The 24,876-nt window shown below is 32.7% G+C and overlaps 1 protein-coding gene and 3 long non-coding RNA genes across 4 annotated transcripts in view; all 4 read right to left on the bottom strand.

Annotated features, from left to right (window-relative positions):
• LOC124440217 (integrin alpha-4-like) overlaps nucleotides 1–24,876 on the bottom strand; it is a 98,067-nt gene that overhangs the window by 49,882 nt on the left and 23,309 nt on the right. Inside the window, exons 3-5 of the mRNA XM_046990541.1 lie at nucleotides 4,825–4,901; nucleotides 2,305–2,458; nucleotides 543–629 (exon numbers count right to left, since the gene is read on the bottom strand). Of these exons, the coding sequence (XP_046846497.1) occupies nucleotides 543–629; nucleotides 2,305–2,458; nucleotides 4,825–4,901 (318 nt within the window). The remainder of the gene's footprint in view (nucleotides 1–542; nucleotides 630–2,304; nucleotides 2,459–4,824; nucleotides 4,902–24,876) is intronic.
• Nucleotides 10,750–11,349, bottom strand: LOC124440241. Its single transcript, XR_006946625.1, has 3 exons — nucleotides 11,253–11,349; nucleotides 10,960–11,036; nucleotides 10,750–10,869 (listed from the first exon to the last, which is right to left on the bottom strand). It is a non-coding gene; the product is annotated as an uncharacterized LOC124440241 (long non-coding RNA).
• On the bottom strand, nucleotides 14,293–24,454 carry LOC124440236. Its single transcript, XR_006946620.1, has 3 exons — nucleotides 24,442–24,454; nucleotides 22,898–22,902; nucleotides 14,293–14,552 (listed from the first exon to the last, which is right to left on the bottom strand). It is a non-coding gene; the product is annotated as an uncharacterized LOC124440236 (long non-coding RNA).
• Nucleotides 20,368–21,733, bottom strand: LOC124440235. The gene is made up of 4 exons (XR_006946619.1): nucleotides 21,719–21,733; nucleotides 21,275–21,334; nucleotides 20,560–20,707; nucleotides 20,368–20,459 (listed from the first exon to the last, which is right to left on the bottom strand). It is a non-coding gene; the product is annotated as an uncharacterized LOC124440235 (long non-coding RNA).

Raw genomic sequence — 24,876 nt, 5'->3', positions numbered from 1 at the left:
TTTTGCTCACGTGAAAAATGAAAGCAAAGTAAAAGAGCCATTCAAATTAGGCAGATTCAACCGACAAAACTGGTGCTTAAGTTTATGTGGTTAAAGAGTTGAATTTCATATTTCTTCTTTCGGTTGAAACCCTATAAATGCTATAATGAATATCATTGGTCAAATGACAATATTTCATCGATGTTCCTGAACGGTGAATTTTGAAACGTACAATGAACATTGAGGAGATGGTTGTTTGCTATAAAACCTTACAAATTTAATAAAAAGTCATACACGAGTGATAGCTAGCTACTCATAAAACTTTCGAAATGATATTAATTGAACAATGTACGGCTTAAATTTCCATGGAAGTTTTTGTGGTTCAAATAGAATGTTCAAAAGGGAAAGCAAAAACTGCACAAAAACTACCATATTTGTTTTTGAAAATGTCGGTTCAGGTTTAAACCATTGAGGTCTACTGAAATCTGATAATGCCGTTGATGCAAAAATTACAAGTTTACAAAGCCAGGTCCATATCAATTTAGTGATGAATTGTGTATTACCTCGCTTATTGAACATCACCGCACCCATAACAACCTGTTGATTCTTTTTTAACGAAGCAGAAAATCCAGCTTGACAATAATCATAATCTATAATGATAAATATGAGTTAACAGACATAATTCAGACAATCATTGGTAAAAACCTTCTTTTTCGGCTTTCGTAACAGACGTCTTAATTTACATTGTCCATTATACGTATTGTTTCTCAAAATCAAACTATCCGATTAAAAAGAATTTACATCGCGTGATTAGGTCATTTTTTATTGTATTTACACAGAGGTATAGATAGAAATCCCTCCGTACCCAACATTATCACATTAAAAACATCACAGCGGAGGTACTAGGCTTGCATGTTCAACACTGGTGTAGAAAATCTTTTGAATCAATTCAACGCTTTTATAAACTTTGTTTTTTAGCACTACCGTAAATTTCTTTCTCAAATTTGCCTTTCATAGTGAAATAGGTTTCAGGTCATGATTTTCCTTCTCTTCAAATCAAAAAGTTCTTTCTATGAAAGAGCCATTCAATTTCGAGGAAATATATAACGTTCGATTTACACACTTAATAGTTGTAAACCGTAATGTTATATCTCCCATCGGTTTAATTATTTGTGCTATATATTGCTTCAAAAAGAATACCTTTTAAAAAAATGTTCCATATCATCTGATAAAGTTTTTTGGTCAAAAATGCATTTTTTCTATAGCTATACTTATTACGTATTTGATATGTCTTATCATATGTTTTAATTTGATATGATGGTACAACTGCTATAAATCTTGTTAAGCCCGAAGTTGCAGAGCCAATTGAAATAGCAAGTAATGTAAATTCACCCTATTGAGGAGACAACATTCATTAGTGGATGATGGGATTGTCTGAAACGTCGATGAACAAATTAAATAACAACTTATGCAGAGCTTTTTTCAATACAGCTTCAAGTTCTTATAATCACAGACTCAAAAAGTCTATCTCGTTATCGTATTCATACAATCCTTACAAGTGCACTCTTGTCTTGGCAATCAGGCCATAATCATTATAAAAATATATGTGATGACCTAAGTAATGAATTGGAATTCATATTTTGTTTGACTCACATGCTAGGAATAGAAGTAGTATGCCAGATACTAAAGGCACCTAAGTAGTGAATCATTGGCGACAGATCAAAATAGAGGGAGTCAAAAAGCAATGATGAAAGTTAGAAAAAGTTTTTGCGTTTAGAGAAAGGTTCTCGCAGAACATAGAATACATGGGTGATTCTCCTATTACTGACGGCTCTGCAACAGCACAAAGGATGGTTCGTCTGATGATCTTCTTTACAATGTCTTGACTATTAGTTGAGAGTGAACCTCTGAATGAGTACTATATTCCTATCCAGCAACAATCGATTATCTTGCATTATTTCTAGATCTTACTAATCAAGTCCTTTTGACAGATCAACGTTTGCAAAATCGTATCAATAATCACAATCTTCATGGCAATTTATTGGAATCAAAAACTAATTAGCTTAATGATTCCTTTAAAACGCCTGTTGTAAAAAAAATGGCCCCTACACTAAAACTGCACTTTCTCTTTAGGTCTGTTAACAACTAAACAGCCCAAACAATCAAAGTTTTGTCATTCGTGCGTACTGCTACGAATTCCTAACATTTCAAAGCAGTTTACTCCTTCTTCGATTAACGACACCTGTAAGACTGGGTTTAGTCATTTGTAACACTCACAATAAAAATCATCACAAAATAAATCATCAAATAATAATTTCAACATACTATTTCGTCCATTTTCCAGTGTACAAGGATACAATGTTCTTTCTGTAATTCTGTTCTGAAACTTTCCCTCAAGTACGACGCACTTTCCAATTAAGTAGTAAAATTCCTTGCCTTGGCTGTTTGTGGTGTATTCTGTGAATCGAGGAGCACATGTCTGACGAAAAGTCAAAAAATAGTTAATAGCGATATGTATGCAAGATTCCAAACAGCAAAGAGTTCAAAACAGTCAATGCAAGACTCAAACAACGTAATGTTTCTATTATAAAGGTGTATCAAAAGAGCAGACAATTTCGAAACAGCTAAAAATTTTGTAAAACGTTTCTATGATCAAAGATTTTATGTAAATATAGCTTATTTGGGTAAACAAATCATACTTTTGTATGTGATGATTTTTATTTGCTACATAAAGGCTGACTTGTCTTTTGCACCAATGTACTTGTAACATGGAAATTGTGAAATTTTTCTTAAAGATATAAATTGCCTCATAAAAACTGTTTGAACACCCCACCCCCTCGCAAAGACCTTGTTCACATAAAATTTTGCCTTAAAGTAATCTATTAATATGAAAGTAAGCAGGCGAACGATTCATCGCTAAATTATTACGTTTACACTTCCCAAAACTCCTTGAAAAGACAAAGCGTAATGTTGAGAATGTACTATAATATAGTATTCGTTACAAATGAATTTCAATTAATTTAATTTTTTATCCTTCAAACTGTGTGCAAAGCAAATAAATCAAAGGAAACAGCAACAGTTTTACATACTGCCAAAAGCGAAATCAAAAACAATGTAGGAAAGCTAGTCAAGTAAAGAAACTTGGAAAGTGATTTTATCCAGAAAATACAATTTTAAATTATTTATTTTTTCTGGCAAGTTTCATGTCAGGTCAGAATACCACAAACTTTTCATCAGGCGACGTTTCTTTCAAATGAATACGTTTTTGAGTGAACAAAGAATACATAGCACAGTTGTCCACAGAAAAGTTACAAGAAGAGAAAAATTCTTTTGTTCAGTATCAGATTATAAAATACAAACAATAAGGTCCAAAAATATTAAACTAATCATAGGCCGGTTGCACGAAGCCTGGATAGCGTTATCCATTGAATAGCAAAAATCTTCAAACTTGTAAAAAAGGTGTTTATTTTTCTTACGACAAAGAAATTTCGTAATCTTCGAAACAATATTTTATTTCAGTGATTGTTCAGTTCGAATCTTATACTTTTTGATTTTTAAAAGATTTTATAAAAGTTCAAAACTTGCTTTGCTATCCAATGGATAACGCTATCCAGACCGATCTCAAATTAGTTTAACATTATTGGACGCTTTTTGTACAAACCGATCTGTGAACTCAAAAGCAATCAAAGAGAATTTGCATATCAAACATGAAGACATGTTAAAGGACAAATTTGAGAGTTTGTTTTAAATTTGTCTGTTTTGCATTTTTCGCGTACACACTGGCCTATGGAAACGCTGTGGCTCGCTCGAGACCTTTGTAAGAATGCTAGAGCAGGTGCAAATTCTCGACCTGGCAGTAATCTACTCTTGAGTTCTCCAAATGGTCTCCTCGATTTGCATAAGCCTGTGCAAACGCAGTAAACTATGTTAACTGTAAACATCTTTTATTTCTTAATATATTTTCAAAATAGTCAATTTATATAACTCAAATACTTTGGTACTAATTTCACTTTGCTATACTCAATACACTTTTAGCAAATTTGCCTTGTCACTTTGTTATGAATTTTGATCAATTTAAACTCATGTTCCATGTAAATAATAGGGAAGTGACTACTTGGTATGGTCTAACTTGAAACTATTTTTATAGAACTAAAAATATTTTGAGGAGAAGCTGAATTCTGTAAATAATATGATGTGGGTAATCTGTTAACAAACTTCACAAAAAGAAGCATCAAATGTGTAAGCACTAAAGTAGTGTCACATTTGATTTTCATATTTGACTTCAAAATCAATATTGCATTCTATAAAAAATATAATATTCTATGTATAAAGAATATACGACAAAGATCATTTGAAATGAGTGCTAAATCGTAAGAACATAAGACTTAAGTGAAAATAATATGACACACGACAAAACCGTGTGAGGTGGCAGATTTGACCTTATCACTTGTCCCACAAAAATGAGAGATACTTCTAAACATGTCGCTGACTTAATAAACTTTAATCTTGTACTAAACTATTGCAAAACTGCAATTCTTACATTTCTGTGATTGAAGAATTTTGATAGCCATTATGTATGTATAGTAACAATAAACTTATAGTCAATGGCCCTGTTTTGATGATTTTAACAAAATTTAACATAATTTTCTAAAGGAAATAATGTTAACACAGAGCTGTTCAGAATGCTTTAAAATAAAACTATCTGTGGGTCGGTTCATGAAATTTCGAAAAGAATAAAATGAAAACTGCAAAATAATGGCATTATGGGGTTATGAAAAGAAAGTTATAATGAAATTTTTAACTTTACAAAGGTTTAAACTGAATGAAGTTACAAGAAACTTACACAACAACTTCTTTGTTTCCATTAGAATAAGTGGTTGCACCTAGCCATTGGTTGTTCCTTCTCTCCCAACTTTCTGGCACTAGAAGGTTGTAAAAACATACAAAAATTGCCATATGGCATTCTGTCAAGATGAACAATCAACTTCTTTCTAGCTGGGTCAAAGTCATTTTTTGGACCATGTACTAAAATAAATAACTGTCACCAGACAAATAATGCAAAAAAAATATTTTTTTAAGGCAACAGTGACTTGTATTTGACATTACCATGCATTTACATTACACTTACGTACTACATTACTAAAAGTGGGTAAGACATAAAAATATGAACAGTCAAAATGACCGGTAGGACAAGAAGTTTGCTGTTCAACAAGAATCTGTGACAATTCATTGTCAGTTCATCTGCACTATTTTAGAACCCTGCATATTCTGTTGTACATTCAGTAACTCTCATCATCATCGTCATTATCAAAAATAATCTTACTAACGTGATTCAATAGATTGCTGTACAAGACGAACCATCAACCACACACTCAAACAAACGCCCCCTTTTCCCCCATTATCTTCAAACTCAGGTGCACCAACAAAAATTCTGAAAAAAAATTCATAACAAATGTGTTTGTCACATGCAATATAATTAGAATAAATACATTGAAACATAAATATTTTAAAGAGACTACCGAGCCCACATATTTATTAGGCAGTCACATCTGGTTCTCATATTACAATATACATTTTGCCATGCTATTAAAAAGTATAGTTATACTGAGATAGATTAATTCTGTTATATGAGTTTTCTAGACAAAGAAATTTGGAGTATTAAAATATTTGATATTGTGTTTGCTTATTTCCAAAATGACAACACATGCTACAGAATCAAGGGCTAAAGTTAAGTTCAAAAAATGAGTTTAAGATGTTTTTATTTATTTAATAAAACGTAGTCCAAATAACACATAATTGTAACTAAAATTTGAGTTTAGAAGATGTATTTCTATGGATTATGTTTTATTTTATGAAATTGTCATCAAGTTAGGGGCTATTTTTATTAAAATACACTAAAACATGAATAATATTTAAATTACACAGCAGGGTTTGCAAAATAAAGTAAATAACAAGTTTCTTCTTTGTTGCATTTAACGTAAACGACAACTTTTTTACATTTTTTATTGCAAACATGCTTCTGCAAACTTATGCCATCTTCAGTGTGGTATAATGAATGAATATTTGAATGGAGTTAATATATAAAGAAATCTGATACAAGACATGTGTATAGACAAAAGGAGTGGAAGCGGAAGTTATTTACAATTATGTAGTAATTAGAGGTGTTAAGTATTTACTAGTTAAAGATAGTATTGACATGCTGAATTTGTTTGTTAAGATTAGGCTTGAGTTTTTTGACGTACAGTGCTTCTTTTAGTTTTAAAGATGAAGTAGTGTGGGCACTGTTTAAAATATGAAGGCAGGATTGTGAGTATTTAGATTTGCAGTGAGGTGATGAGAAGAGGTGTTTGAATATGTAAGAGTTTTTATCAGAATTGGTATGCTCTTTAATCTGTGTGGAGAGGTGGCGGCTGGTTATCTTAATGGCACACTATAACTCTAATTTCATTATTTCAATGCCGACTTCCCATTTAGATCCATTTTATGGAAACTGTGAGAGGTTGTGGGTTGCTAGGCTGCAATACCTTTCATGTGATCTTTTGTGCTGGAAAGTTTTTCACTGTTATTACATGTACTTGCTTTGTTGTGATAAAATGTGTTTATAGGGCAAATACATATTCACTTAAAAGATAACAGAGGAGCATTTATATTCACAAAAGATAAACCTTGGAAAACACATTTTTGACTGGTTTTTATGCTTCTATAAACATTTATCAACTATAAGTGTTGTACTTCATCAAATCTTTGTTTTTAGTTATATCAGCCTTTTACTATCCAATAAGATATGAAACAAGAGAAGATAATGATTTATATTCCAGAGAGGGGGATTGCAAATTGTGATGCACTTTTTCCACCTTAATTTGTAACCAGTGTCACATGACATTATGTTAGAGATACAGTGTACAACATACTACAGAAAATCATTGTGAATCTGATTGTTTAGCTGAAGTCTAAAAGTGGTTTCAAATAAATCCAAAAAATTTACTTGGGAACCAGAAGTACACGGCTGACTGGCTGAATGCAAGATGACAAGAAATGAAATGATCTAAATTACTAAAAAAATACAATACCCAAAAGCCTTAACAATATATCTGTCTTTGAAATAATAGTAAACCACCCAGGGCTTTTCCTAGCATTAAATAAAGTTTAATGTTTTAAATGGTCTGTTGTCAAATCATTCATTATTACACTTATGGTGATCAAGGAAATAAAGTTTTAAAGTTTATACCAAGTTTGAAATACATGAAAAGCCATGGGCGTCATTTGTCATTTATCCAGTCTTGCTAAGATTATTCAAAATATTTACAAATGTGCAAAACAAATTACAGAGGGAGCTGAACTTGTCAAATGTATATGGAGATTTTGTTAGTGTACAGGAACTTGGTCACATCCTCAAATATGACGATCAAAGCAATTAAGATATCAATGAAAGACGTTTTCTGTATAAGAATTGAAAGTAGCAGTTTTTTATAAATTATGTTATGGGAATGGGTATCACAGGATAGACATTACTTCGTTTAGTTCTTATGATATACTGAAATCGCACATCAAAAGAACTTGCAATATGATTATACCAACAACCGGTTCTGATGAATGAATCAAGATGGTATTTTAATAAAGAGTATCTATACGATTGGCTGGCGCCTCGCATATTTCATATAGCAAATAATACATAGAGATTTTTAACACAATACAATTTACAAAGGTTGTACAGGGTCCAAATTAACCAAAATTATGTGATGACAACATACTTACGTTGGTTGGCCTGAAAAATCCTGTCCAGGAGAAACCTTTCCACTGTGTAAAGTCAAACTGTAGCCAAACATAGAATCATTCCTTTCCGAAAACACCTTTGCATTTGTAGTTTTATGTCAATTTGCTCAATTTTATAACATAAGCAAAGTTTAAAACCAAATATAAGTAATATGTGTAAAACAGACATTTGAATCGATTGACAACTTATAACACGCATATATTGATTAGAATTTGAAATAAAGTCACTGCAACATGACACAATTCGCTCGTTTGCTTTTAAGATTATGAGTGTTCGAGTGAATTTGAGTTATGTATACTGATATTGGGCATGAAATAGAAGGTGTGGCGGATATCGAACGTCATCGGAAGTACTCGCTAGACTTACGGACGATGCCAAAACTGTCTAATCAGCAATATCCCGCCCATATAATTGTGACTTGGTGGTTTTTTACATTTATGTTAAAATCTTGGAAGTTTCATGTTAGAAATAAACCTTTGTGCTTTTCTGAAAATTTTTGGTTAAGAAATTTCATTAGCTTATAATTGCTAAAGAATACATATAAATTTACTGAACAACTCGCAAATTTCGATCTATGATTAGCACTGGTAGGGGCGAAACTTGAACTTTTTGTTAGAAAGCGGTGGATATGGGAGGAATTAAATGCTCTGCAAAAAATAAGAATACGAAACATCCTACAGAATTGCGACAGAACGAAAGGCAGGTGCAGGCCAAACAGTTGTTCAGGCAAAGCTTTTCACCAAAACTGAATTCACAATCAATTTTTCCAAAAACTATTATTGTGTCAAATAAAATTCACTTAATATGGATAACTGTTTTAATCTATCCAAATACATCGTTTTTCAATTTTCCCTGCAAATTAAATCTTTGTCATGTATCATTTTAACAGTGTGAGGTGAGGGTCAGTCATCCCTTCAAAACCATATCAAAAATTTTGATGATTTGACATCAAGAAATGTGAGCACGCGGATTGCAGTGATTCATATTTCCAATTTACGTATACGTAATACACAACAATGTCAAACTCAAACCAAAAGTAAGTAACCTGTAGAAGGTAACGCTAATGACATGCCAGGTACATCGATTAAAGAACACTGGATGGAAGCCAATTACCAACAGTCATACTCATGCGTAGAGCCATATATTGAGCCTTCCTAACACTTTTTTGTGAAATTATGAGATGTCAAGTCAAGACTCAAGATTTGATAAATGACTAAACAAACATTAGACTTTTTATGACACAGTTTTCAGCATTTCATCATAATGTCAAAGATAAAGTGCATCTGTTGTTTTGTTGAAAGTTGAAACCCATATTTAAATTTCGAATATTGTTGGAGTTTTAGATCAGATGTACAATATCGATATATTTTGCAGTTAACTAAAATGGAACTTCTATGTAAAATTGTCTGGAATCCTTAATGTTTTATGAAATCGTTCACACAATCAGATCATATTTCAATATAAAAGTAAAATCTGGTGAAAGTTAGGAGGATTTTATTGAATAAGCTTTTCTATATTCCAGATTTAAAACACAGAAATCGTTCTTCTGAGAGTCAAAATTATTTGGTTAAAATTTCGACTAGTAAACAGATACAAAAATAAAAATTCTTTTATCTCATAAATCAAGCAAAAATGCAGTGTTGAATTACTAAATGATAAACAGATGGCGCCCCATAGTTGGTCATGTTGTATCAATACTACGAAGTTCGTTGAAATATGCCCAGTAACTTCAGAAACAACCATCTTTCTCAGCAACCTCAATATAGATACTTTACATAAAACTTGCCTTTACAAGTTACAACAGCAAATGGCCAGCGCAAGAACAGAATTTCAGGAATTTATTGTTGATACAATTTTGATAGGGTCAACTGTTACAAAAGGCTATAATTTGATCATGCATGTTTTCAAGCAATTTAAAGTTTCAAACTTTTAACTGCTCAAAAGCGGGAGGGAGCAGCAGACATTTCTCCAAAACATTTTTTATGTACTGGAATAAATGATATCTACCTACTCCCCCCTTCCTTATTCTTCAGGCTGAGACGACTGTGGGTATTTTTATGTAGACGACCGACGAGAAAGGAGTTTTAGGAGAAGTAAAAACAAAGAAAACCCATCTTCATTAAAGAAAGAAATAGTAAATCGAAAAACATAAATTATATCGAAAAAAGTTTTTTTCGTATTATGATAAGTACAATACAAGAAAATAAAAAGAACGAAACGATTCTATTTTTGAATATTATTAATTCCCATTGAGTGGCCGATAGTCTATACAAAAATAATGTTTTTAATATCCAACATGACTAGTACTCGAATCAATACTATTCAAATCAACTGTATTCAAATTGGCATAGAGATGTAGTACTTCCAGGTTACTTTTAAGATGTAAGAGTGCTACTTTATATCCTTGGTAATATAACTCTCCATCGCCAGAATCCCTTTCCCTCCAAAACCCAGGAAAATCATTAGAAAAAAGCAACATAAATTGCAGTACAAGAAGACATACGCACAGGTGAAAAAGCTAATGGCGATGAAAGATTGCAATGGGAGAATGCCTGTGCGACTGATTGTTGTTTAGCGGGAACAAGAGTAAAGGCAAGATCGCTTGCCACAAGATATATTTGTTTGTTGGAGAACAAGCTTTGTTGTGCAGAAAATCAGAAAGCATGCAAAATATACTAAGTTTGGAAAGCGAAGAGAGTAAATTACAGATGTTTTTTACAGGACTACATCACGCAAGCCTTATGTTGAGCCATAATCGCCAAAAGTATTGGTAAAAATTGGCATCGATGAATCTCTGTGAAAGTGATTTGGTTAATCAATAAGGTCAGAAGAAATATCATCGACGTTCTCAGGTTTAAAGTTATCAGACGTCCTTTCATTTGCACCACAGTCATCGTTTTCCCCTTCATTAGATTCAATTAGGATAAATTCTTCCTTCTGCTTTTGAAAATGCCGGTAGTCCGCAAGTAGAGGAACTGGTAACGAGTTCGGTAGCTTATTATCACTCGAGGTTTTTGTGTTGGGTGTAAGAGATGTAATAGCCGTGTCGATGTTAACTGAATTCGGAATCCTGTTGAGCCATGAAAAGTTAAAGTTCCTTTCAAGATGTCACGAACCTGGAAGCACATAGTGAAGATGCAGGTTGTCAATATATTGTATCAGCATATCGATATATAAAAGACAACTTTCTCAGCTCATCGTTTTACCTGTTTTAGACCAGCCAAGGACAAGTATACAACATCCATACATTTCTCATCTTGAGTTATTTGTTCTTGTAGATGATCTAAATAATAAGCACATTAGCAAAGACACTATATTTTAGAGGTAAATATAACACTCACCCACGGATTTTCCAAATTACAAGTTATCTCGTACAGCCATAACCTCATTTAATGCCATTTCGTAAATAATCGTACAGGCATTATAGGAGGAAAGCCAAAAGTACATCAAGCACCAATCAATATTTTATATAAAAAAGTGATAAATGAAAGCATCGTACTTATGTAGGTGTCCATTTTAGAACCACAATAGATCGATATTGACTGAAGTTTATCTACTTCCGCTTTGAAATGAGAGACTTGATCTTGAAGACGTTCATGGTCCTAGAAAATATCAAACACACGCTTGTTTGAATGTTCCCTGTTAACTTTATAGACATGGTGATTTAAATACAAGTCTTAAGTAACGACAACTGTTCAACGAAGAGTAAAGGTGTTTTATCAAGTTACTAAGTTTTATACGTACCAAATACTTTTCAAAAAGGCCGCAAAGATATTTTCAAAAAAAATTTTTCTCAATCCATTAAAACTATTTAAGTTTTCACGCAGCTGTAGATGAGATTGATTTATTTTATGTAAGTATAATTTTTCAGCCTTTACAAAATTTGAAAAATAATAGAATAAACTTGATTTTATTTAGCCACAAATTCCAGAAATAACAAATTTCTCTAAGAAAATAAATTACATGGCTATAATAGTACGTTTATTCGATTTATCTAATGTCTTTGTTTGATTTAGTCTAGTTTTTGTCATGACTTAGCTTGTCGTTTTTTGCTGAGTTCTATTAAATAAAAATATTGGCATTTCAACGATTGGTTTTTGCATATGAAAGTAAATTAAAGTGCTTTGGAGCACATGCAAATAAGTTTTCATTCTGCAACAAATATGAAATATTCTGTAAAGTAGGACAAATTAGCACATCAGAAGAAAACAATTGCACAGTTTCTACACATCAGAAGAAAACAATTGCACATTTTCTACACATCAGAAGAGAACAATTGCACAGTTTCTACACATTAGAAGAAAACAATTGCACAGTTTCTACACGTCAGAAAAAAACAAATACACAGTTTCTACACATCAGAAGAAAACAATTTCACAGTTTCTACACATCAGAAGAAAACAATTGCACAATTTCTACACATCAGAAGAAAACAATTGCACAGTTTCTACACATCAGAAGAAAACAATTACACAGTTTCTACACATCAGAAGAAAACATTGCACAGTTTCTACACATCAGAAGAAAAAACAAATACACAGTTTCTACACATCAGAAGAAAACAATTTCACAGTTTCTACATTAGAAGAAAAACAATTGCAACAGTTTCTACATATCAGAAGAAAACAATTTCACAGTTTCTACATCAGAAGAAAACAATTACACAGTTTCTACACATCAGAAGAAAACAATTGCACAGTTTCTACACATCAGAAGAAAACAATTGCACAGTTTCTACACATCAGAAGAAAACAATTTTCACAGTTTCTACACATCAGAAGAAAACAATTGCACAGTTTCTACACATCAGAAGAAAACAATTGCACAGTTTCTACACATCAAAGAAAAACAATTTCACAGTTTCTATTACTGCTGTAAAGAGTGATGCAGTTCGACTTGGATGACGAACTTTCGATGATAGTTTTGATAAAACGCTGCAACTGGCAGATGTTCTGTTGATCTTGGTGACATCATAAATAAATCGTCATCATCAGGATCAATTGGGAACATGTGGGATGACGGGGATGACTTGTTGTTCTAAATTGTTCGCAATATTACAACAATGCACAAAATTCTTCGTCAACAGTGATTAAAATAAACAAAATCATGTGAACATTCACCATAAAGAAAAATATTTCCAGACTCCAAGAAATTTTGCCAGATAGTATAAATATTGAACAAACAACATTACACGAAAAATAATTTCGTTCAAAGTTTTTCCATTTCAGCATTATACTTTTTGATAAAAAAAACTGATGATGATGAAATCAAGATATTTACCCTTCATTTCAACTGGTTTCTTTTTTTCATTACCAGAGGATTTATTTTCCAATCTGTTTTCAGCATTGTTTGTATCATTGATTTCCGGTCCTCTCTTTGATATAATTTGTCTGGTGCCTCGCAAGAAAGCCTGTAATCCATTCGTTATTCTTGAATGAAAAGCATCTTGGTTCTGCAATAATTCATTTTGATTGAATGAAGAAGTCGCATGCGTATTTGAACTATTTTGTAGATTAACTTTGGCCAATGAAAGTAAGCACAAGAAAATTACAGACTTGACTGTAGTTAAACTATAAAAGTAGCATGAAAAAGTAGGAACCAGTTGTAGTTCTGGAGAAATAGGAAAAAATTATTATTTATGAATATCAAAATATATTGTCTCATATTACACAATGCACCATTAAGTCTAAAGATAGAAATTTAACAGAAATACAAATTGTTCATAATTCCAACAATTCCCACTTAAATTATTCAAAATAGGCAATACATACGGAAACTCAGGAGTGAAAGTGTGTAGAAATGCTTCAATAGCTGGATAATTTCTCCAAAAGATTTCACTGCACGAGACGAGGATGCAACCCATCTAGTTGTCAAAATTTTGTCGACTTTGCGCAGTTAGTTATCCAGTTCTGCAGCAATAATTTTAGTTCTCTCTGCAATTTAGCAGACTGAGAATAAATTGCATAAATCTTACCAAAGAATCTATTGAGATTAAGGTAACTGTTTTTAACTGGTTCAAACGAGTTTTGTCTTTCTTACATTCAGAAAAAGTTTATTAGTTTGTTTAAGCAATTTTCCCTAAAAATTATTCTTCAAATTATAAATCTTGGATTTCTTCCTTTGGAAATCTCCCAAACTTATTTCTTAAAATAAAAATCCACGAACAATACCAACAGCCTCAATAAAGTCCGATAAAGCCCGTGATAAAGTCCCAAGTCCGATCAGCATAAAATCGAGAAGATGGCAACAATGTGCTACAGTCTGAATATGCTCAAATAGTTTAGCGAATAAACTATCATTCTGGTAAATATTTTTTTATCGTGCAAGCACCTTAGATGTTTTTTTTATCCGTCCCTAGTTATGCACATTTAATAGTAAGCTCAATTTCCTTGTTTCTTTAAAATGTTACTGAACTCATGAAAAAGCTTAAAAGTTTAAACTTTTATTCGCGACTGTAGGTAGGTCATAGTGTGGTATGCTTTAGTCAGTACAATTTTAGTCTTACTTGTGACGTTTCTACTAATTAATACCAACCATTTGTTTGATCTCGTTCTACTTGTCACTTGGTTTGAAGAGCGTTACTCATACAAAATTATTAGTTTTAACATACAATTATGAAATATTACAGCTTTTATAATAAGGCAAATGTTTCACACACATACAACCTTGTGCTGGAAATTATTGATTCATTGTACGAGTTTTACGTAAATAAAATTGTCAAGTAATTCTGCCGTACAAACAGTGCATTAATTACCAATAATACAAATTAAAGAAGATAAAAATCCTAATTAACTTCAGTCTGTTGTGCTTCATCTGTTTGCTGAGGTGATATCTCCTTTGGAGGTCGATTTCGTTTAAAGAAACCAAGCTAAAATACATAAAATAACTTGTAATGTGAAATCTATTTTAAAAATCATTTGGCTACTAAACATTCCCCGGAGATGTTTGTGAGAACTTTCGAACAGAAGCAATTTAAAAGCCTGTGCAAACACAGTAAATATCTTTTATTCCTTAAATGCTATATGCAGTGCACGAACAAAGATAAGACCTTCCATGAGAGAAAATTAAGGAGTATAGCGCAGTCTTGTAGAGTGGTAAAAGAAATACTACTAACCATAACTATGTGACTGTGACAAACACGAATTACGCGACATTTACATGAGTAAGTCGTGAAAAAATTGATAAAACAAAAATGGCCATCCTGACTTTAAAAAAAATTACGACTGCCAAAGAGTATTTTGGTAAAACACGACAATAGACACTCCGCAAATAGTAAACATAATTTAATCTAAACGTTCCGACAAATGTTACATGCCATCTTCAGTAGAAACTGTTTGCTTTTTGGCCTAAACTCCGCGCCACTTATCCTAAACTTCACCAACTTGCTGTTGCTATTTTAAAAAACAATTTCTACTGAAGGTGACATGTAACACTTGTCGAAACGTTTAGATTAAATAATGTCTACTATTTACCGAGTGCCTATGGTCTTGTGTTTTACCATCCTGACTTTATTATAGCAAATTCAAACCTTATTAACACAAAACTTTTTTGCTTACTTTGAATAAAGCGAAAATACAAAGAGCCAGTAACAAAACACCACCAAGCACAGAGACAATAATAACCCACACTGGAGTTGATTTGGATTTTCCAGGAGCATTTTCAGGAGTTACTCGAATTGTGACCTACAATAAACGATAATGTAAAAAACAACAGTTCAAACAAACTCAGAACGTCTTCCTTAAGGGTAAACCTGTATGAATGTTATCAAACATGTATAAAAATTCGCATGTTTAAGAAAAAGTAAAATTGCTAACCTCCTGATGTCCACGATGAGGTGATTCGCTCTCATTAAGATTGTTGACATATTCAGCATTAAATAGGACAATCATGAGAAGATCTTTAGGATAATACTAAATCCGTATAATAAAGTTGCACATATTAATGGCAAAGTTTTGCAAATTTCAAAAATACTTATGGCAAAGTTAGGTAGTTGATAACGCAAATACCAATATACCGCCATCAGAATACCGGTAAATACAGGTATACCGACATCAGAATACTGGTATATACAGGAATACTAACATCAGAATACCAGGACATACAGGTATACTGACATCACAATACCAGTACGTAAAGGTATACCGACATCAGAATACCGGTATATACAGGTATACCAACATCAAAATACCGGTATATCAATAGTGAATTTGAAGTTTATTCTTTGAAAAATAAAAAGCATATAGCACATGTTTCCACGAAAAAAACAACCAAAAAATATTTGTTCTTCAAATAGAATTTTGACGCCTTTTTTTAAAATAGGTATTTATGTATTTGTCTTTGAATTGCTAAACCAAAACTGCCGAATCGTAAGATGTATTTATGAGGTATGTTATTATTAAGATGTATGTGGCTGCATGTTTTAACTTTAGTTTGTAAACGTGATTGTGATAAGTTCTACTGGACGACACTTTCATTTCGTTACTATGCAGTATAAAATACCGAAATAACGGTATTCATGTGTACAAAATATCACCAAAAACTGATTTCAAAATAAATTTTGATATACCGGATTTCAATAATCAACTCTCATTCAACTACTGTCTGTGTTGGGAAGTTGTTGATGCAACACACCTCGTCAAAATATTTTTGGAAGTAAGAAATGTATTACCACAAATGTTCACTTATTTTATGCCTTACCGCAGCAAGAGTCGCAGTCCACAGTCGCACATTTAAGTCTGCCACAAAACGACCATTTCTTTCAATTTCTTTGATTGTACAAGTCACCAGTCCTGAATCCATCGTCCGAGGTGACTAGAAAGAAGAAAGTTTGACAACAATGGAAAAAATTGAATCAAAGGCATTGCACCTGACTCGTGGATGAGATGAAAAACAAATTCGAAGCAGTTTGAATGTTTTGATTAAAACAGACTAAGTAATTCATCAATATTACTTGATGAACAACGATACAGGCAAAAATAACGCGTTTTTTGTATTTGACAAAACACATAATTTGATTCTACAAGACACTTTTAAAGTAAAGTATTCTTAACACTTGAGAAGAACTCGAATATCTAAAGCTTTAGGCAATAAAACAAATAATAAAAAATACTGTGGATACTTTATCTAAAAAGTTCCAGTATACGCTGTCTGTTGTTATTTTGCCACTTCTAACCCGGCTGCAAAAACTCCAAGCAATTTCATACAAAAACGAGATTTAAATCAAAGTAATTGCACTATCGCCTCACAAACTTGGGTCAATTTTCAGATATTTTGCTTTCGTAGTGGTCGATCTTATTTTATTTAAACCATTGTCTAAGATAAACTGCAATCGTGACCATACCAGGGTTTCTGTATTTCTTCTCCGTCTAGTTCTTCCTTGCGAGTCCTGATAAAAAAATAAGTCGGTTACAAGGCATCTACGAATTTGAAGTGAAAGTTTCATACACTTAAACAAATAAAGTTGAGGATAATTTGACTCTGAAGATGACTACCGCTAAGGTTGTCGAAACGTCAGTCAACATCAACAAAAACAGTCCTTCTCAGGATTATACTAACCTGGACGATCTACATCCACAAACATGTAACGATATTCCCGGGTTCAAAGCATTTACTTTAAGTTAAATACATCGGGCAGTCTCAAACAATTAGTTTATTCCTGGTTATCCTTACCGCAGTTAAGGACAGGTTAGCAGGATTCAAGGCTCTTCCACTGCATACTGCGTTGTTGGCATCACCTCTTCCCTGAAACGACATACGTAACTTAATGTTCATTAAACAGTTGGTAAAGATGTAAATAAGATTGTTTACAGAAACGTCTTAAACCTAATGCTTTAAATCAAAAATTGTATGTGTAGTTTACATCAAACAAACAAAACATAACATTTATGACATAGAAACAACAATTTCAACATAGCCTTGTAAACATTTCCACCATAGCCTAGCAAACCTTTCCACAGTGCTTTACAAAAACTAACCAAAATTAAACTGTGAACTTTTCCATTCCAATAATACACTTCGATAAATTCACAGAAAAACATCGCCGATGTAAAGCATTGTCAAAATAAAAATCATACAACTGCCAGAACTGACCTTAATACTGACAGGATACAGAAGATAATTGAATTCCTTGTCTTTTTCGGTTAGAGGGACGCTTATATGAAGTTTCACATCTTCTAAATCACTTTCACCTTGATTTGCAACCTAAATGAAGTATAAACGTCGTGTAAGTAAACCTATAATGATATCCAATGGATTAAAAACAAAAAATCAACTCAAAAGTTGACGGGCATTTATGTTAGGTAATATAATGCATGCAAATAGAGGTACGTCAGATGTCTGATTTAAGTCATACAAGCATCATCAAAAAGTCATAGAAACCAAATATATTGAGACAAGAAATTTAGAAATATATGCAATGGCACAAAATAGCGAAGATAATTTTCTTTTTCATAGTTAGGAGGAGACCTCCAAAATGACTACATAACTAATTATTTTTCGTTATACGAGATTATAGTTTTGAAAAGAATATTGGTGGAAGAGAAATTCATCTTCTCCTTACCTCGACAGTAATAGTTATTGGTGGTCCAATAGAAGAAATGTTCACAGAGCTATAGTCGTTGTCTATTATATTTAAATCAGGGCCTTTTTCTGGATAGTTTAGTGACTTAGGAACAGTTGTGCTAAAAACACAAAGTTCATCTTTTAAATAAAAGGTTTTAAAGTTTATCAGTTAGTAATATCGATAACAGTGGCGGATCTAGTGTACGTCAAAATATATAATATATTTGACCAAAGTCACTGCCCATCTGCAAAAAGGTTGTTTACGATAGATGACAGATTTACGTGTATTTAAAAAGACAACGAGTGCAACGGTAGCTAAGTTACATCGATATCCAATGATTAGCTTGTAAAGAAACTTCTTTACAATTCACAATACTCCTTAAGTTTTCAGACACAGCAGTCTTCTTAGTGAGATGCAACTTAACCAAACTTAAAACTAAAAACTAAAAGCAGATAGTCCCACATACCCGGTAATTACTAGTTTGACATTGCGCTTGACAATCATAGAAATGGTGGCGTTGTTATTTTCATTATTAATCTCGCTTCCGCTTAGCCTAAAACAAAGTAAAAACATAAGAAAGAAATCAAATGACATGTAACGTTAAGAATTAACATCACAAAAGCACATAACGCATTGATTGTATGAAAGAGTTTGCTAAATTCGAGGCTAAATTACAAAGATCGATAACCATCTAAAACAATGAAAGATCTCTTTCATAGCTTATTTATATACGTTACTGTACAAACACAACACCAAGCAGGAGAAGCGAACAACACTGTTCAAAAAACCTGTTATCATCACGATTGAATAGATCAATCTCGTGGATCCACGATTTTGTAAAGAATTATATTTCTCAAGAATTCTAATATTCAGAAAATTATATTCCTCGAGGATCAGTTATAATGAGGTTAATGTAATTGATCATATGTAACACAAAATATTAGTTGTACGCACGGTTCAACGTAGCGTTTATAAAGCCACAAGAAGCATGTAACTTTAACAAATATTCCGTCTTATATGGCAAATAACCAATTAAAATATAAAGAAAACAGACTTACGCGTTCACCCTAACAAAAATTTCCAGATTCTTTTTTTTACCAAGTACAGCGGTGGTCGAGTATGTAATTTCCAGTGTCACCTGTCAAAAAAATCTAAAGATGAAACAATTTTACGCTCACATAGTTTATATCAGTTGTAAAACTTCAATTAAAAAATATGCCGGTCTTGTATGTACAGCTTGTTCAAGATTCTGGTGTTCATAGAACGTGTCGTTTCACCCATGCTGAATTTCTAAATGAAAGACATCACTTAACATCCAAGGCTGCTCCATTCCCCTGAACCTTTTTAGTTCAACCCCTCTTTTTTATATTTGCACTTTTTCCCATCACTCTCCAGCCCATTTTATCTTGTCAACTCCATTTTACCATTCCTTACATAACATCAGATCTTAACAATAATCTGAAACCTTTAACTATGTAATGTATTTCATTTGTATCTCATTTGTATTTTTGGTTTGTAGTTGCAGTATTTTCTAAATGATATTTTAATAGGAGATTTTTGTCGACAATTCTGTCCCGATTTGAGCTTAAGTTTTACCTTTGAATGCGGAGGAATTGTAAATATAAGTTTTATTGTAGTATAGGATAGAGTATATATTATTCATGTCATTTGCACTCTGCCAACTTGAAAGAAACCTTTGCATTTTCTGGCCCACGATACACAATACAAATCATGGCAAACAACGAGACATATTAGATGTTTGTGATCTTCTTTATACTTGTAAAATATCTTTAGCTGCTGAGTGTTAAATTCAAACTTTAATCAGTAAAATAGAGAGCGGAGTATACGCTAAAACGCAACCGTTTTGGTAATTAACGAAAATATATAGTGTATGCTACATCCTGAAGAAACATAGAGATCAATAATATGGACGTCAGTTGGCCTAAAGGTCGGATGTCTTTTGCGGAATAAAATAACAGCAGCGCATAAAAGTGCAACCAATAATAAAAGGCTTAATGATTCACAACTACTTCATATGAAACCCAAATGGCTAACCTTTTGATTTGGATCAAGGGGTCCTTGAAGTTGAAACAAATCGTAATCAGGTCTACTTAGTGTTGCATCTGGCACAATTCTGAACGATCTCTATAAAATTGACAGAGAAAAATTCACAATGTCTACAAACAAATCGTTATCGTTCATTAATACATAGTTTATTAACAAAAATACTGAAACAATAACTTACATCGGATACATCGAAATCTTCATATTGTAATGACGGGTCATGAGTTAATGCTATGGTAGGATTGTACGCAACTTCGCCAGAACTGCTGAGTTCAACAGTCACTTTCCTGGAATTGGTTTCACCAATAATTATTTCATTTTCATCAACACTAAACAAAAAAAGTTACACACCAAATCAATCCAATCCAGTTAATACAAATAATATAGCTGCTGCACACTAAAGTTAAGATATACGAAACAATGTTAGTGATGACAATATAACAACGATTCGCTACGAGCCTACGACAATTGAAAATTTTGCTTAAACACATGTATTTAGTACAAATACATAAAATTAGTTAAAATACACAATAAAGTTATTCAATGTTGATAAAGCTAAAAAAAGTGAACGAAAAACGTTTTCAAATGTATTTTGTTGTTGCTCCTTTTTGAACTTGTCTTTCAATACCTATTCAAGTATTTCAAACCAAACATGTTTTCTTTCAATGAGCTCAGAATGATTGATGGTCGCTCGGTATATCACCAAAAAAACTGGAAGCTACGAGCAACCGACGCTTCCCGAGTATTTGAGCCCTTTCGACATCTCCCCAGCGTGTAGTAAGTAGTTTTTAAATAATTTTGTTAAAATTTCATTTCTTTTGAAAAACCAAAGAAAATCAAACACGCATAGTCGCGCAAATCTAAAAGTGCAAGTAAAGAATAAACGAAAATGTTACCTTACTGTCGTTTTGAGATCATAATTATTCGTTGTCAGTACAATTCACAATAATGGTAGCCTACAAACAGGTTTTCTCAGTACAACATTATTACTTCACAATGATGATACCTGGTCGTTATATATTGCGAAGTGATAATTCGTCAATATGCGATTCAATGAAATGCTAATTGTTTTAGGAATTACTTTGCCATAAATGTGGTTATAAAACAACAAATAATGGCAAAATAAGTTACGAAAGAATTTCATAAACCTGTTAATAAATCTGTGCAATGCTTTGAACTTTTCACGACAAAGTTTTTAAATTTCCCATAAAAATCGCAATATTTATAAAAAATTTAATCAGAAAATTGTAATAATCCCTACTACTACTAAACAAAACTACTTTACAAACAAAACATTTCCTTTATAAAAAGTAGTAAGTCATATTCCAAATTATTCCTACCTGTTCCGTTCTAACAGAGCCTTTACTTGTATCCAAACTGGACATAAAGTCGTATTTTCGCAGTTTGGTGGTAAATTAGACTGTAATTTATTTTGAAACCGATGTTGGCTCTCAAGCCTCAATCGGCACACAAGATTCTTTCCTACAAATTCACAAAATGTAAGAAAGAATTTTAACGTACACAATGAAAAGAATTAGAAGTACTGCGATCGAACGTTTTGAAGCGACTATATGGGGTGGATAAAGCTGTTAGTATTTAAGCTGAAGCCACTCACATTAATTTCCCATTAAACGGTTTGTATAAAACGTAGTTTTTCAGATTTCGATTGATGAAGTTAACATTACTTCATTTGAGAAAGACTAAATGATTTTCTGTTGCAAGAACTTTGAAATACACGAAAAGCGCGTGAAAAGCAAAGTACTTGTGAGTCATGTAGTATTTTACAACGATATGTTGACATTCACATAAATTACATGGTGATAAAAAGACAAAACAAAAATATCAACAAACCCACAGCGACATTGAAATACATAAAACAGATCTCTGCAGCAAAACATATATATGTTAATAGTTTTAGGTAAAGTTGGACACGTAAATAATTTTACGACACTTATTTGGCAAAACACTACTTAAGGAATCAAAAATTTGAATATTCTGAAAACAAGCTCATGGCATTTTTGGTTCAAAGTATTTATTCGCTTGTAGAAACACACCAACAAAGGATCAATACGTAAGTGAAGTAACCTCAACAACCGTACAAAACCCTAATCCCCATACATTACTCCTAAAAATGACCTTAAAGTAAACACTTGCTTTAAACTCCCTAACTTTGACCTTAACCCTAATAATAGTAGCCCCTTCAGAATAAAGTAGCCCCTTTAACCATAATAGTAGCCCCTTTAACCATCATAGTAGCCCTTAGCCCCTCCCCTTATCCTTACAAACCATCATATCACGACAGAAATATGACAATGACAATCTTAGCCAGCGTTCAGCATGAAAGCGACATTAGTGTTAGGTTAACGACTGTCTAGCCCAATAAGCACAACGACTAAGAAAGATATTGACTTACTCGAACATGAATGTGAGTGAATTCCACACAAGACGTAACATTCTTGCCTGGAAGTCTTATTTTATCACGCTTGGAGTAAATTTCATTTCTTGATTCATTAAAATACACTCTCTTATTAAAATTTTGCAATGTTTGATAATCCAAATCGAACTGGTATTGAATTTCTAGGAAGAAAACAAACAGACTCGACTAAGTATGTCTTCTGAATGAAAAGATTTAGGTTTCTTTACGTAAACACAATGTACGTCAAAAAAATATTATTGCAATCCTCTCTTAACTATTCAGTCTACAGCAACTTTCCACATACTCAACAGTGATTATTTATGAAAGAACAATAAACGCTTTTATGTTTTGAAACAAGCTTGTGCAAAACCTATCTGTTTTTAGCCGTATCGAAATTCCCTTTAATTTTTACAAATTTTGAGGTTTCCAGCATAAAGTGTGATTTTCATAATATTATAACAACACAAAAACCGTGACAAAAAAGACAACGAATCTTTTAAAAATAGGCATGTTTCGGAGAGCTTATGCTATCTTCGGTATATAAAAATAAATGAATTATTATTCAAAGCAAGCAATATTAACGTAAACATACGTTTTAAAAGTAAAACTACTAAGCAACATGTTTATTTAAAGTTTACCAATGGGAGGTTCAATGTCCACCCGTTAGCTGAAAATCCAATCAAGTGAAAAAAGTTGCCTTCTGTCTTCATGCACTGTTGAGCATTGGTATTTGAAGTAAACCTGCCAAAATGGCTGCTTTGACATCATATTTTTACACAGTTGTGCCGACTAAATTTACATTTGTAGATAAAATGATAAATGCAGTGTACAGCTTTTGTGTTTCTGTTCAAAAAATGGAAGTTGTATATTCATATCATGTCAATAGTTGCGACTAGGTCTAAAAAGATGACTAATCTCCTTCCATCTTTATGAATGATCACTATACACTTTCATAAACAATGAAGATCACAAAAGCATGCCAAAACATGTCTATATTTTTAAAAGAATCGTGGTTTATTTGTATGATTTGCACAACAAACGGTTCTGTAAAAAATATTTTTGTTGATCTTATTACAATGATACAAATGTTGTAGCAAAAGGGAAACGAAATGTCAACAATACACAACAATACCTTCCATTCTGTATAACTACATATTTGATAGTTTTGAGCTTTATTTTCACTATTGTCACTGACATAAGTTGATTTCGATATTCTGTCATGCAATTCTCTTCGACCAAAAGCAATTACTAATCATTTGAAAAGAAACAGTTAATCATCTAAACTTCACCATGCATACGTACCATAAGGACCAGAGACACTTTTGCCGATGTATTGGAAACACACTGTAACATCCAAACTAAATAAAAAAAAAGCTTGTTACAACAACATCACAAGTGAACGGACTCTTATGTTCTGATTTCTCTCATAATATACCTTTCTTATTTTCCACAACCAACATTTCTTCTGGTCAAATTTTTATACTAATATACAGTACCGCTCGCGCATTTGTTAACATACGATACGCGTATCATACGAGAATGATACATGTATGATACGAAAAGGATAAGCGCATGATACGCGTATGATACGAGAGCGATACGCGTATGATACCAGAGCGATACGCGTATGATAAATTAGAGCGATACGCGTATGATACCAGAGCGATACGCGATGATACGAGAATGATATATGTGTGATATTCAGAGAGATACGCGTGCATGATATGAGAGCGATACGCGTATGATACAGAGCGATACGCGTATGATACGAGAATGATACGCGTATGATACGAAAGGATACGCGTATCACACGCAAAATTATACAATGTTGCGAGCGGTACTGTATACGTTAACATTTCCCTTGTTGGTTTCTATCCCCGTTAAAATTTCCCATCATAAACAACTCTCAATGCATTATCTCCTTGATACAACTTCCAGTGACATCTCCCCCAGGCTCGTAACCAGACGGATGCACTGGTTACACGAGTTGTAGTCTCATTTAAAACGCATTATCCAAGTTAAGCCAGGTTTATTATTTACACATCAAGTAAAAGATTGAGAATATGATTCTTACCATTGTAT

The sequence above is a fragment of the Xenia sp. Carnegie-2017 genome, unplaced genomic scaffold (assembly GCF_021976095.1).
Source record: "Xenia sp. Carnegie-2017 unplaced genomic scaffold, XeniaSp_v1 HiC_scaffold_2, whole genome shotgun sequence".
In the NCBI taxonomy this organism is placed as follows: Eukaryota; Metazoa; Cnidaria; class Anthozoa; order Malacalcyonacea; family Xeniidae; genus Xenia; species Xenia sp. Carnegie-2017.
This window is presented reverse-complemented; position numbering and strand designations above follow the sequence as displayed.